Source organism: Tauraco erythrolophus, chromosome 5, assembly GCF_009769465.1.
Source record: "Tauraco erythrolophus isolate bTauEry1 chromosome 5, bTauEry1.pri, whole genome shotgun sequence".
Classification (NCBI taxonomy): domain Eukaryota; kingdom Metazoa; phylum Chordata; class Aves; order Musophagiformes; family Musophagidae; genus Tauraco; species Tauraco erythrolophus.
This window is the reverse complement of record NC_141469.1, coordinates 5,615,815-5,631,502: the sequence shown is the minus strand read 5'-3', so window position 1 is coordinate 5,631,502 and position 15,688 is coordinate 5,615,815. Positions and strand designations below refer to the sequence as shown.

Below are 15,688 nucleotides of genomic sequence, written 5' to 3'. Positions count from 1 at the left end.
TGAACCTTGTTCAGATAAATTCAGTGATTTTTTTAAATTCATGCAGTATGTGATAATGCTGAGGAAACTAACCAACCAAGCAAGCAAAACCACTATTTTCCCGTGACTTCCAGGTCCTTTTTTTGCCCTCAGATGTGTCTTTTGTCTTTTTTGGGAACGCAGTTCACAGCCTTTTAAAGTGCACGGGGAGTTTAAGAGTAGCAAATGTCACTTTCTCTTTTCCAGATTCTTAAAGAGGACCTCATACTTGGAGTGAGAATATTGCCATCATGAGTCAACAAGGTTATGTTGCAACTCCTCCGTATTCCCAATCCCAGCCAGGAATAGGAGGCTTTTCTGCAGGTTTTGGACCACCTAATTCTTCAGTTCATTATGGGCATTATGGGGACCCAAGCTCCTCATACTCAGCACCTCAACCAGGTATGAATTTGACTTAAAATGTATTTTCAGAGTCTACTTTGCTATGAAGGCATTTTGCATCTCTCTTTCTTACTTGTGTCAGCACAAAATGCTCAGTTGCTACTGCAACAGGATCCTGCAGTAGCTTTGTCTGTGTTATTGTTGCTGTAAGATGCACAGTAGTGAGTATCTGACCTTCGTGTGTGAATTCTATCGTCCAGGAAGCAGTAAGCACCAGTGCTTGATGCTGTATTATGAGTAATAACTAATACAGACAAATACAAAAGGAATGATTTTTGCAAATAGAGAAGTGTTTCTCAACTCATGTTAATGGCAAGCAAGCTCTCAGAAATGGGTTGTATTCTTCACAATGGGACCTTTGTACTACTGAGCATGAACTGGTGTTCTCCTACTTAAGCTTGCTTACTGGGTGAGGCATTTGGATAATGCATGGTAAGTAGAGCCCATCTGCTTTATAACCACTGAGGAGACATTTACTTTCTATGAGGAAGGGCACCATGAATACATACAAATGACGAGCAAAGAGGATATTAGCTTTATTTCTACCAGTATAATCATGCTACAGATAATATCATTTACATCCAACAGATAAACATGGTTGTCTTTGTCTCTCCTTTGCTTTGCATTAATTTTGATTTACTGATACATGACTTCAGATCTTTCAAGTATAATATATGAGTATGTGGTGGCCGAAGCTTAAAAAAAACCCAATAATAATTTGAGAGCACAGAATTGCAACCTGCTTTGCTCTAAGTAAGTAATGCTGGCCTAATTTCAGTGAAGTCAAAGTGGGCATGCTAGGCTAGTGAATTGGGGCTGTGGAAAACATTCAAAGAGTAAGGTTTCCGGTTTCCTTTGCAGGTCTGCTAATATGCATAGCCAAGATAGGGAGGCAGGAAGAGGGACGTCTCAATATTTTGCCTGATGTCGCAGGGGAAAATTTGTTAAAATAGTAAAGATGTCTGAAGTGTTCTCTAAGGCGTCTAAAAATGTATTTGGTAAAATTTTTAATAATGTTCACATTATGGTAAGTTACATTAAATGTAGTATTTGAGGTGGTGGAGTAGACTAATGACAGAACTAAGCATGCAAGTATGTTGAGGTTTTTCAAATATTCTGTGGTGTCCTTGATTTTTTTGTTATTATGAAAACCGAAAAAAGAAGTTGTTTTACTTAGTTTGTCTAAAACTTCTTATTAAAGACAGTGGGAGTTGTGTTACCTTAATCCAATGCTGAATGTTGTCAGAAGATAGAACTATTTCTGGTCATTGGCTTATTAGAATATTTGAGAAAATACTAGTTTTGGTACCAAACAAGTTTTTTATGTTTTTATAATTTAAAGGAAAATAATTCAAGAAATACAGCTGTTTATTCAGCACTGCTGTTTACATAAATTATAGTCTCTTCACAGTCACTGTTCTAGATCTGAATTAAGAACCATTTTTAGCATAGGTTTGCAGGTTCTACATCTAAAAGCTGCTTTTTTTTTTTTTTTCTTTTCCAAAGGTTATTCCAAGTTTTCTTTCTGACCATGGTCACTGAAATCAAAAGGACCTCTTGCTTCTACCTACAAAGATAACTGCGTGACAGGGAATTACCAGTATCCCAAATAGAATTGCAGGATCTGTTTGTTTATTCTTGCTTCTTTCTTACTGTCCCTTGTGGCTTCTCTTGCTGGAAAATTGCAAGCTACTATTTGCTTCCTTTTTGCTATCTGTTCTTTTTCGCATTTTTTTGTATAGCTGACCAGAAATCTGTCCTTTCTTATAGAATCACAGAAGGATTGAGGTTGGAAGGGACCCCTGGAAGTTGTCTGGTCCAACCTCTCTGCTCAAGCAGGGTCACCTAGAGCCAATACACTTGTATTCTTGGTGATCTTGTGCTTTCTTACAGAAAAGTACTTCTTCTTTTGCAGGTGTGTCGAAATCAACTGTGCCTTTTGGATCTTCGGCTCCTGTTGGGCCTCCGCCTCCTGGTGCACATCAATTCAGCCAGACCAACTTCCAGAATGGGCCCAGTACACCAGGACAACAGCCACATAGGTGACTTTTGAGAATTAATACATGAGATCTAAGCTATTTGACCTCTGTTGCCTGTCTTTGGCTGCTTCACTGACATTTGAGTATTGCGTTTCTTTTGTCTTCAGCAGTTCTGATTTATTCTGGTTCTGAACTGGATCTTCTAGTTAGGTTCCCTGTGATGATAAACTGCCAGATCATACAGTGTGATCTGTAACCTCATTAAGTTCCATTTTACAGCAAATCAGGACTTTATCATGCGTTGTTTGTTTTATTTTTAATTATTCTTTCTTCTTGGTCTTAGACCCATTGTTTCAAAGCAGCAGCAGCGAGGTGTTGTACGTCCTGTTTGATGTAGAAGTTCCATAATTCTTTTTTTTTGTTCACTGATTGCTGTCGTAATTCCCCTTTGTCGTGAGATACAAAGAAGTTGCTATTTACAAATTAATGGTTGCCAACAAGTTTTGGCCAGTGCATATCTCTCTACCTATAGTTCCCTACAACTGGTGATCAGTTGTAAAAGACAGTGTACTAGTGCACAGGGAGAAGTGGTCGTTGTCCTGAAGTTGTAAAGACAAGGTGAACAGAGTCAAGCTGACATGACCCACCCAGCAAAATACTGATTCTCTTTCCTAGCTTCCAGTCATTGCCCTGACAGCTGCACATCTGCTGTTTTTTACCTAATCTTGTTTTATTCCCAAATTCCTGAGAGCTGCTATTTTAGGCCAGGAAGTTTCCACATCAAAATTTCAAGGAAAGTGAATTCTACTTCTCTTGATATAGCTAGGCCCCTCCTCGGTGTTAGAAGTGACCTTAGGAAAATCAGTGCAGATCTTCTTTCGAAGATAGCCTGGGGTCTTATTTTTCCCCGAGTGAAATAGTCTGGTAAAAATATCTTTATAAGCCACAGGTGTGTTACTTCTTTCTTTTCTTTAGTTGTTTTTCTTGCATTCATGTTTTTCCATTTCTGATGATCATGAAGCAGTTTTTCCCTACCTACATCTTCTTTTTCCCTCTGCTACAGGGAACTCCTTAACAGTTGCTCACTTCATTTTCCTCTCTTCACAAATTTTTTCTCCTGATCTTTTTCACCCATCCCCAGTAGAAAATCTTCCTTGTAAGCATGGAAAGGGGATGCAGTATGTTCAGAAGCTTGTGATTCTTAATCTTCAAGCTTTCATATAGTTGTTACCACTCTCTCTTTGCCGTGACATACTTGCTCTTCTTTGTTTCTAGTAAGTATGCACACGAACATGTACTGTCTTTTTTTAAAAAAAAAAACAAGTGTGCATTCTCTCTGTGCTTCATGACTACTTTAATATAAATACATGTTTTCTAAGCAGAACGTGAGCAAACTCTCTTAAGAGTTTGTCTGTCTTAATTTTTGCAGCACCACCCTTCAGAAGGTATGAGACCTTCTAGAATTCTGATTGGTTGATGTAATTTTTTGCATAACTGCACTAATTTTTCCCTTTAGGTTTCAAGGCCCTCCACCTCCAAGCAATACAGGACCTTCCTATCCTCACTTCAGCCATCAGTCACAACCAGCCTACCCAAATACTGCATCCACTTCACCTACAGCACAAGTTGCTAACCAGCTCAACAGCATGCAGATAAATAGCTATGGTAATCAGTTTTATCTGATCTGAATGACTTTTTCTCAGTTAAAGCTGTTAAGACTATGATAATTAGAAACTTACCTAACTTCTGTATAAACAGAAAATGAAATCTTTGACCACTGTCATTTGCTCGAGTTCTTACATTTTTTTAACCTCATCCTATTCCTTAAATCAATATTCTTGGGTTAATTCTGAATTGATGTTTGATGAACCTTCGGGAAAAGTCAGCTGTCTTATCAGTCATTTCTCAAATTATTTGGTGACCTTGTCAGTAACAGCCAAGGCATGAGCAATAATATGCAAACAGGGTTTCATCTTTTTCAGCTTTTTAGAGTTTCTCTCAGTTTTGAAACTATTCTGTTTTGTCCAAATCTTATAGTTTAGTTTTTCATCTGATTTATTTGCATTTGTTTTGGGGGTCAAACCCAAGCCATAAGGTAAAGATGTGATAAGATCATGTGATTCTTCTGTGTAAATTACTTCCCACCACTAATTTTCTGTTTGATTATATCTACTTTTCTTGAGTATTTCCTGGTGAAATTTACCATTTCATTTAAAAGGAGTGGAATTTATTTAACATCTTGTTTTGCTGAGACCAGTGTGTTTAGGAGGATACATTTTTTAAATGAGGATGACTTTGGTGGGTGGTATCTTTGTAAGATAGGTGTCAAGGTGAACTTTTCAGTTCAGGCTGAACTGATAACTGTATCACTGTTCCTACCCTGGCTTTGCAAGTTGCTGATTTGACTTGAATGAAACCTGCATAACTGCCGTGAGCCTTTCTTTGTACAATTGTTTGTGAAGACTTACACCTTCCTCGCCTTAGAAAAATTAATTTAGACTCGATTTCAACCTTCATGTACTGAACTGCAAGAGCACAATGAACTCAGACCTTTTCGTACAGAATGAAGTGTGGCCCAGCACCTCTAGAGCACTTCATATGTAGCAAATGGTATTATTTAGAGCAAATTATTTTTTTTTTTTTGCTTCCTGCCTTCATTATATTGCCTTCAGCAATAATTGTGTAAAATATAACATTCTTGCTTAGTGTGTTACACGCTGGAAGGTTGAGATACCCTTCAGGCCACTAGACAGGTTCTTTAGAACTCTGCCTCTGTGTTGGGTTTTGTTCTTCTGATTTTTTTCCCTGGCTTTTAAGTCCAAGTTGGTGTAACTTGACAGAGTGCTGCAATTAACAGATTGTAAAGCTACTGGAGTGATGTTTGTTCGTACCAGCTGAGAACCTGACCTTGCATTTTGCATGTGACATTTTTTTTTCAGTTAACATGTCTGACAGAAGATTCATTTCAATGTTTGTATATTACCACGTTGGTCCTTTTGCTCCAAACCTAATTTTGGTTATTCTTTTAGCTTTCTTGAAAATTATTTTGCTGTAGGTCTTCGGGGAGAAATTTGACTAAAATTGTAGGTTTTGTAAAGTAATAAGTATTTACAGATTGTAAGTCTCAAAACCCCCTATTTCCAGAGTCCTCTTAATTCTAATTGGAATCTGGATCTTATAAACAACAAACTACTCCTCACCAGTGTGTACAAAATAATTGCCACGTTTCATCTTGTAGCATCAAAACGAAAATATGGTTGTAACCCAGGTAAAATGAGTGGATTTATCTTCCATTGAACCTGTCATGGTGAAATGCAAATAGCAGGCCCACAAAAACATGCCACGTAAGAGATATTGATTGCAAAGCAAAAAGAATGTTGTTTCACGTTAGGAAATAAAATATTATTTCAAAAGCAAATAGTGATTTATGTGTATTCTAATCAAGAATTGTCAAAGGCTGGATTCTGTCTCTCCCTGTCTACCCCAGCTGCAGGGTTTTATTGAAAATTGAGCCAAAAGAAATAAAATTGAATGTCTGAATCCATTCAAACTTAAACGATGAGGTCAGATTTGTTACATGAACAGGCATTCAGAATCCCCATAATGCAGCATTTTCAGTATGGGATACAGTATTGCCTATATGTTGTAAATGTATTGAGCAGAAATAGAACACCTTCCACACAGAATTAGTAGGTAATCATTTTTGACTCAGCTGACATAGTTTCTTGCTCAGGTCCTGGCACTACTCCGAGCTCTCGCGTGTCTTCTGGGCATCCGTCATCTTTTCAGGGTCCACAACTACCACCGCCAACCCAACAGCAAATCGCTTTACCACCTGGATCACAGGTTCCTCCACCAGCAAATAGTGTTAATGGCCTTTGTGCTCAACCATCATTGCCCCCTATGGCCAGACAAGATGGAATCTCTGGACCTGTCCCCCCAAATCCTAACTTGCAACAGCTTTCAGGACAGCCTCCAGGGCCTGGATATCATCCTCAGCAAGGTAAGGAACGATGTTTGTTATGTAATTGAATACAAAACATGCATGGAGAATCACTGGTGGAACCGTGACTATTCACCATGGATATTCTGCTGACTTGGAAAAATTAAAATTTAATCCTCCTCTAGTAGAATGGAAGGATTTGCATTGTCAGTCAGTATATCCAAGGCAGGCTATGCTTTTGCTCAAGAGTTTAGCAGTCTGTTGAGGCTGTAACAAGAAAAAGGAGATTAATTTGAATCAGGAACAGAATTACTTGGTTAGTAATGGGTAAAGGCACAACATACTGCAGAAAGGAGTTTTTCTTATACTCTGTAAAGGTATAGATTGCTCTCTGTCTTATACTACTGTCAGTCATAAGTAGCTTTCAACAAGGCTTTACTATAGCAAGAATTGTAACAATGCAATTACTTCACCTGACATAGGTGCATAGAACAGTTGCTTTGACAAGTGAAAAGCCAGCGAACTAGACCAGTTTGCATTGACTGATGTCAGGGGAGAGATTCTCACTAATGTAATGGCCTGGTTTGAGCAGCTCTGCAAACCATCCTACTTGACATATAGCTGAAGACTTTGAAACCAAAGTTGTCACACCTAGTCTTATGCTTACCTTTAAAACATGGACTGCTTGAGCTGAAGTAATCCATTTCTTTTACTTGCTAAAAACAGAAGGGAAGGAGAAGTTTCATTTAGCTGAGTAAGAATGAATTGTATGGCAAAAGTTGATGTTAAAAATTGATAATGCAACTTAAATGCTTTAAATGAGTTGTCATTTTTAACTCTGCAGCAAACTATGGTCCTCAGATGGCAGGATCTCAACTGTCTTATCCTGGTGCTTTTCCTGGAGGTCCAGCACAGCTCACAGGTCCACAGCAGAAGAAGCTGGATCCTGACTCTATTCCAAGCCCGGTACGTAATGTGGCACTAATTTTTTTATAAAACTAAATTTCTGCTGCATCTGGGATAAAGGAATGACAGTGCTAATTTTGTATTTATTTTAGTAGGTGAGGTTTTTTGTAACATAAAATTGTGCTCACGTGGCTTGGTTCACAAGGTGTGTTCCAATTTTTGCAGTTTCTAGATTACATGCAGTTTTGTACTCTGTGCAGTCAGTTTTGGATAAATTAGCGTATAATGTTAGTTTTAGTACTGAAGAGGCTTTATGACTTTATCTGACATGGGACATACCCCTGACTCCAAATACTTTAATAGGAATTCTCAGCAGGATTCTTAGTATGGCAGTGTGCAATACTGAAGGATTACCCGCATTTCACTCTGGAAAGTTTGAAAGCTTAAACTTAGAAACAGATAGACATGGAATTTCTACGGAATACAGGTATATGAACTCTAAAACTGTGATCCTGGAAAAGCTGAGAAGTCCCATGCTTAAAAACCACCTCACTGGTTTCAGGATTTTCCCAGTCAACTAGGGTTATTTGCCTGAGCATCCTTCCAGTTGCTGCAGCCTTGTAAAGAGTTCAGTAGCTTGGAACGTACTTAAGGCTTAAGCTTCATACAGGTTGAAGAGGTTCAGCTTTTGAAGCACACCCTAACATGCACTGGTGGGACAGTGTCTCCTCTTCTTAGAATGGTGTTAGAGAAAGAAAAAACAAGCTTATGGTTGTGTCCATCTTTCTTAAATAAAGTAGTCTAATTGTTAGCCAAAGGAATAGTCAGTCAGATGCAGGCTGCATTTAACTTCTTTATTGAGAACAGCTGATTGAAATAGAGGGAGAAAATGTGCTGAACTCACAGGGAAAACGCATTCTGATGGACACACTTGTACTAGTTGTGGCAATCAGCCGGACAGATCAAAAGGTCTTTGGAGGATCACGATTCTTGAAGCAGGTTGTATCCTGCAGCTTTGACCTAGAACTTTCTACTTAAAAAAAATGTATTAACCACCACGCTCTAAGCTAGTCTGGGTGAGGGAGTCTTCCGTTTCTCTGCTGAGGCAGTATTGCTGTACAGAAAGAATTTGTGTTCCAGCGAGATGAGGAAAAAGCATTTGTGTAGAAGCCTGACACTGTCTAATAGGGAGCAGCCCTGATTCCTTAAATTGGGGTATTCTTTTGTCCTTCTAGAAAAGATCATTTTTTTTGTCCAGTGATCGTCTTAGTGTAAAATCCCCAGAGTTATGGAAAAATGCTTGTTGATAGTCACTTAGAGGTTAATGTAACAACTGCAAAATCCTCTGTTAAAGGCAATTTTCAAGTTAGACGTAACTGAAAACCATTGCGTAAAAAACCTGAAGTGAGTGTCTGTTTAATTAACAAATGTCCTTAATAGATCAATCAGTCCTAGTGTTTCAGTATGGTGATTTTTATATAAGGAGGATAAAATGGTCTTGTCTAATTAAGAGAAAAAAAAAAAAAACCCACAGAAAAAACAAACCAGGGCAAGGGGAAGAAGAAGGTCTGGCATGAAAGTGTGGACTGATGTTTTGTTTCAATTAGGCATGTAGAATAAACAGCCTTGACTATGACAGTGATGTTAAAATAGCTTAAAAGGTTTGTTTAAGCAGCACAGAGAAGATCAAAATGACATGTTTAAAAGAAACATGATCTGGGTGAATGTCTGTAAAGGGCAAAAAGCTAATTCAGAATGAGGAATAAGTATGACCATGTGTATTTCTCTTGTTATATTTACATTACATAATTACAGTAGTGTTGCCAGATAAATTTACTTCATATCTGTAGCCATTGTTGATTTATATTTTCTTACATATGTTAGAGGTTGATGCGTGCTCTGACAACATCTTTGAAAACTAGCATCTGGGCTTTGTCAACAATTATTTCCAAGAACAATGATATATTTAGGTCAGTTAACTGCAGAATGCCACGGTACATGGATCGCTTGCAGAGCTAAGTCTGAAAGTGGCTTGCTTTCTTCAGACAGTGAACCTTTTTAGAGCAAAACCTTTTTCCTTCTAATGCAAGAGTTAGCAATAAGTATACAAACCAAGGAGGCAGGGGAAAGTAATCAAGCAGAAGATACAACAAGCTCTCTGAGGAATGTATTGTATATTTAAATTGCAATACAAAAACTTTATTGGGAAAAAAAAGAGTTACAGGCCCCAGATTGTTTCCAGTGTGTTAGGAAATACCTCTTGGACAATGATCAATAGACTCTATGCAACTAATTTTGTTTTTCTTCTCTGTTTGCTTTCCAACAGAGGCTTCTGAACTTCTCTAGCTATTATTAGAAATTCATATGCAGTGTAAAGATAGAATTCCATGGGATGCCAGCAGCAGTGGCAAAGCCAGTTTCAAAAATTACCTGTCTTATTCCTCTTGCCTCTCACAGCTGTTTGGCTACACTGTAAAGCAGGTTGCTGAAAAGATAGCTTCTTTGAGGGAAGAGGAGGAACAATGGTGTCATCTCAGTGGTCCAGTTTATGGTGTGGAACAAAATACAGCTTCATATAACTTCAGTTATGTCCTGAAAAGTATCAGACTTAAACAGGAGTGAGAGACTGTGCAGAAGTGACAGGAGAGGAAGTATATGGGAAAGGAAAGGAATTTGTTCAGTAGTAAAGCCAGCTTTATGAGCGTTTCGTGACATTACATTGTAAATTGCTATAAACTAGGCTTCAACCTGAGTAAATCTGTACATGATCAGAGCTGCCTCATTTTAATAAAATGAGTTATTTCGGTCCTTGCTCTCCTTTACTTTCTTTCTAGGAGGAAGCTCGCAGCATGGTAGTCTGACCTAGAGAAGGAAAACCCTGAGCTCCAGTGTTGAAATACTACCTCATGGCCAACAAGGCTTTTCTCAGGAGTTTAAATTGCTGCTTTCTAAATGGCAGTGCTGAAATATAGCTCAGCTAGGAAGGTGATCTACTAGGTAGATTGTTTATTTCTTAACCACCCTGTACATGGAACCTAGTCAGGAGGAATGAGGGCTAACCCCTCCCACCATTGCAATCTGATCAATTAGCTGTGCATTCATTTATGAAGACAGCAGCTGGCACAACTATGGTCATCAAAAGATAACCTGGTGTATATGGCATCTGAGTAAGGTGATGCAACCTTGCACTTCAGTTTGATCTGGGAGAATGGAAGGCCAGATTCAGTAAAAAGGACTTATTAACACCATCACTCTTCTCAGTCTGCTGGCTAGCCTCTCACAAAGGTCTGTTCTCCTAGTGGTCAAGATACTTACTTTAAACAACTGATTTATTCACCGTATATAGGTCTTATCCACCCCAATGTGTAGTGTTACCTCTGAGTTCCAACAGGCAGCTGTAGTTGTAAATGAGTTATTCTGCTCAGCTGTGTGTGTAGTTTTGTAGTTGTTAAGTGCCCCGGAAGCCTTCATTATGATAGGTTTATAGCACCTCTGTGCAAGACAATATCAATAGTGTTACTTGGTGTAGATGTCAGCATAACTGTTTAGGAATATAGCTGTACGCATGGCTTACCGTTCTCATGCTGTTCTTGCTTCTTATTCATCAGATTCAAGTAATTGAAAATGATAAGGCTTCTAGGGGAGGGCAGATCTATGCTACAAACACAAGAGGACAGATTCCTCCACTTGTCACCACAGACAGCGTCATCCAAGACCAAGGTAACTGCCCTTGTTACTGATTTGGGAGTCTTTCCAGGTGAAATCAAATATAATTTAAAAAAAAAAAAAAGACAGACTAAATTCTCAGATTTCTCATCTGAAAATGATGCTTCCTGCTCTAAATTGGACATGAAATGGGAAACTCCCATTAAAGAAAGAAAAATGGGTGAGGGGAGAAGTGGGAGTTGAATTCTTACACCTGAGTTTAACACCTCCTCTGCCCTTCCTGACCTTTAAAATAATATGAATAGTTGAGACAGCTTTTATTTGTAACTTAAAATTTTTCAAGGTTTTATATTTCAAATTAAAAATCCTTTTTGAATTCTTCTGAAATTTTAGAAGATGGACACTAGAAGAAGCAGTGAGACTAGCACTGGATAATTCTGTTCAAGCCATAGGGGCAGTGCACGAGCTGTATAGTTGACTTAATTTTTTCCTCTGGTTGGTGTTTCTGCCTTTGCCTCTGCTTAGAGCCTGGAAGTACAATATTCCATGTGCTGCTCTTGACAGCAGACTTGATATTTTAATACAGATTAAACTGATGGTATCATTTAGTCCAACATGATTTATCAGTGCTTGGATAAACTGTATAAAATGTACAAACACATAAAGATTTTTTGGCATTATCTGAGAATGGAGTAATGCAGTTCTAATGATCAAAGAAATTCCATTCAAGAAACTGAGCAGAACTGCAGCTTGATGGTTAAAAAAGGAGCATAAGGAGGCCAATTTCTGAACTCCTGTTGCCTTTCAGTGCTCTTGTCTGCGGTGCACAAAACAGTTTCTCATTTGAGGGAACTGAGCTAAGTGTAGTACAAGAAATGGTGTGGTGATTTTAGCACCCTTTTTTTTGCAAGATAAATGAGCATGGTGATTTTAACACAAGTATACTATTTTCCGAATCAGAGCTACCTCATTAGAGCAATGTTAACAGTAGGTATCAGTCTGCAGCATTTCATTACAGACAGTGCTGACGCTTCCACTGGGGATTTCATCCATATTATTTTCTTTTAAGATCTTAGATTTGATATGTTTCAAGCTAATGTCTATTGAGATTCTTACTGCAAATAGTGGTGGGGTTTTTCTTGCTATGTTTAAATCTCTGCTTTAAACTCAAAACAGTGAGAAAAGATCTACCCACAGTGAGGGACAATGGGCTGACATATAAAGAGGAGAGATGGGTAGAAGCTTGCATGGGAGGAAAAACCTATATATTTAACTTAGCATATGTGCTTGTTGCTTTATTTTGTTTTGTTTTTTCTGGTTTGTGTTTGGGACAGGTGGGTTCCTTTTAACAATCTTTCGTTCTGCATGCTATGTTGGGTGTTCTAGGCCACGCCAGCCCTCGTTATATCCGATGTACTGCCTACTGCTTCCCATCATCTTCAGATATGGCCAAACAGGCTCGCATTCCACTGGCAGCTGTCATCCAGCCTTTTGCTATTGTTCCACCAAATGAGGTAAGGACTAACTGAATATTAGTCCTATGTGGTTTTGTCTCCTAAATATTACAAACTTCTTGTTCTCTTGATTGGATTGGGGTTGAAGGTGTTTTACCTCTGACTGTGAAGGAGAGAGTAGAGAGGTGGCATAAGACTATGAGATGCACTTGAGTCGTGATGCAACTTTAAGGGATAAAAATCTATGTTTGGAAAAGGTAGAAGAGTGATGACTGTGTGATCTGAACTGCTAGATTCCCCCAACTGCCTCTAGTTTATGCCAGCTTTGTCAGTTGCTTGCTGTGCTGGAACTCCATAGGCGTAGGCAAAGACACTAAAAGAGGACGACCACAAACTCTATCAAGTTAATTTTAAGACATGGACAGTTATGTTCAAAAAATGGCATTTCTCCATTTAGTTCTTTACAAAATAATTTAATTTCACAACAGGCTGAGAAGATAATGTTATTTTCTACTTGGATGAGCTGAGTCATAGAAAGAAGACAAATGTAACCACCCGTTTTTGGGACTCATTCGTCGGCACTAACCTAATCAATTCCTTTTCTCCCATACCATCTGCAATAGGCTTTCATATTCCGTACATATCTCTAGTTCATCTGCAAAGTATTTCTGCAGATTGGCAGTATCCTGTGGTCTTAAGACAGTTACCTAGACTTCCTGGCATCCCCAGAAGATTGTCTCAGTAGCAGGGATAAAACTAGTTTTCAAGTGCAGCATTTAGCTACATCATCTGTGTGTTGGATCAGCTTTCTTGTTCTTCAACTCCTGCCTCCATTGCACAGCTTCTAAATTCTGCGGCAAAGGTCTACACAATGTATTTCCTTTTCATGTGCTGCACTGATTTCCTTTCAGAGCGCTGTTTCTGGGAAAAAAACAGGGATTTCATGGAAGTTGTAGTATGTGATTGTATCTTCAAAAACTCATAAAATGCATGCATAGAAAAGCCTAATTAAAATTGCAAAGACTTTCAGCGCTTGGTTTTGCAGTGTTTGATTTTTCTTTAACTTTGTTTTATTACTTGTAAATTCTTAGGGTTTTTTTGAAGAATATCATGGAAAAAAACAGATGTTGTTCTTTATCAGGATGGATAACTTCCAATCCAACAGACCTCTGTAGTTTGAATTAAGAGTATTATTTTAGCAGGGTAGTATGTAGTTATCTTCTCTGTGGTCCAGAGGGAAATAGGATGCATTACTTATGGTTCTGCAGATACTGAGCCTCACCATTTGTCTGCTAGACAGCAATTTTGAATTTCATTCCAATTCTTGAGGAGAATGTGCAGACTTGGCTTATTGCCTCCCTGCATTTTCTCCTAGGTGAAACTCTGCTGTTGCTTCTCCACCTCTTCACTTTACCAGCCAACCTGTACTCTTTACTACCCTTTATCCAAGTTTTGGATACTCAGGTAGCGCTAACCAATTCTCCTTTCATGTTGGCTCTTCATTTGTGCATCTTTCACTTTCAGTCTGCCTCTAGTCATTTATGTCCCCCATGCGTGGTTATCCTATGTTTGGATAGGGTGATCAATAAGTTGCTAAATTCTAAATCTCTTCTGGATACATAAATTAGTAGTATGTACAAACACACGTACTTGGCCAACTTCAGGAGGGTTTTCCCAGAGTTGGCAAAAAGATGTTCTCAGTGACCCGCTGTTCTGAAGTGTTAGTGCTCTCAAGCTGTTAGAAAGGAATTCGTTAATCTGTAAAGAGCTAGCCTCTTTCTTGGAAGAGGCTAAAAAAAAACCCACTGAAAAATGTCTCTCAAAATTGGCAAAAGTCCAGTGTGGAAAATTTTAGTCTGAACAATTATAGCTTGGTAAAGTTATAAGAACTGAAGAGATGGTGTTTCAGTAGGAAGAGCTGGGCAGTCTTAACAGAGGCAATTTTTCCAAGGCTTGCCTGTGCCCTTTGTCTTCACTGCTGCTGCCAAAATAAGATCTTGCTCTTAAAATCTTCTAATAAAATGGTTTTCCATATGGGATGTATAACCACTTTAATTCTGAAAAGCCACTTAATTTGAAATAACTGGGCTTTTTATAGAGGTGAAATACATTCAGGGGCTTATTTGTGTTTCAGAATTTCCTAGTATGGTGCATTCTGCCGGGAAGTAGTGACTGCAAGGCACAGAATGTGCTTCATTTCAGAATATCTAACTTATTTTATGGATGCTGTTTAAGTGCCTTTTAACAATGCCTACAGGTGATGCTCATCACATATTACTGGACTTAGTACGAAGTGGGAATCTGTCTGATCTCTTTATCTCTTGATAAACAGCATGATGTACCTAGTAACTGCTTAAAATAATGGTATTTTTTCCTAGACTTTTAATGAATAGTTGCTCTTCATTCATCTTTGTTGAAGCTTTAGCTGCAGATATGTCTATTTCTGCAGTTTCTAATACACTCAGTGTTAGCACCCAGAGAATTTCAGTTCTGTTTCTTTTAAAAGGAGGAGGAAGAAAAGCAATGGCTCCAAAGGTTTAGTGGACCATGGATATGAAATGGCCACAGATGATTTGTGTAGCTGGTAGTGTGGTTAGGAACAACTGAAAAACTGACCTGTCTCACTTGAACTGTAAGGACTTGAGCAAATCTACACAGTAGACATAATCCATTATGATACATATTACATAGACCATGCCTTAATAGTAAACCCGTATTAAAAAAGCTATGGGCGATCAGGATCATTCAAGTGATTAGTAGACTTATGATTGTTCCATAAATATAATTCTTAATTAATTGGTATTTTATTTTGATCATATAGTTGAGGATGAATTTTAAATAGTATATAAAATATATTTACATTTTCAGTGGTCTTTTGCCATATAGAATTCATGGGTTGCTTTTTTCCCTATGCCATTACTGTACTAAAACAGTTAGAAACAAAGGAGAAACCTTACTTCGCTCCCATTTCCAAATAATATGAGGATTCGGTACAGTCTTCAGTTGGCTTGTTCCTTTCTGGAAGCGAGTCATGAGTGTGGACTTTGATTCATTGAGAGGATTGGTGTTTGCACTGATGAAGCGTTATGTTCTGTCCAGGTGACCTAAATGACATCAAGAGAACTGTGAATCGTGTTTTTTGCTATCCATGCTTTGTTTGTCACTGTATAATCTGAACTGCAGCAAAAATTTAGTAAGAAAAGCAATGAAATAGTGAAGTCTGCTGACACTGATAGAATAAGATATGTGTATGAGAGGGAGAGCACAGTTGTACAGACCTTATTTTCTTTCTTAGTGGAACACATTCACTATTTTAGTAG

At 38.3% G+C, this 15,688-nt stretch overlaps 1 protein-coding gene across 2 annotated transcripts in view; it reads left to right on the top strand.

Annotated features, from left to right (window-relative positions):
- Positions 1–269: 269 nt before the first annotated feature.
- The window catches only part of SEC24D (SEC24 homolog D, COPII component), a 51,294-nt gene continuing 35,875 nt past the window's right edge, over positions 270–15,688 (top strand). Inside the window, exons 1-8 of one of the 2 annotated variants that reach the window (XM_086611683.1) lie at positions 270–420; positions 2,336–2,462; positions 3,916–4,064; positions 5,638–5,667; positions 6,133–6,402; positions 7,187–7,308; positions 10,857–10,968; positions 12,301–12,428. In XM_086611683.1, the coding sequence (XP_086467809.1) occupies positions 270–420; positions 2,336–2,462; positions 3,916–4,064; positions 5,638–5,667; positions 6,133–6,402; positions 7,187–7,308; positions 10,857–10,968; positions 12,301–12,428 (1,089 nt within the window). The remainder of the gene's footprint in view (positions 421–2,335; positions 2,463–3,915; positions 4,065–5,637; positions 5,668–6,132; positions 6,403–7,186; positions 7,309–10,856; positions 10,969–12,300; positions 12,429–15,688) is intronic. The other variant, XM_009979119.2, reaches the window with a different exon arrangement.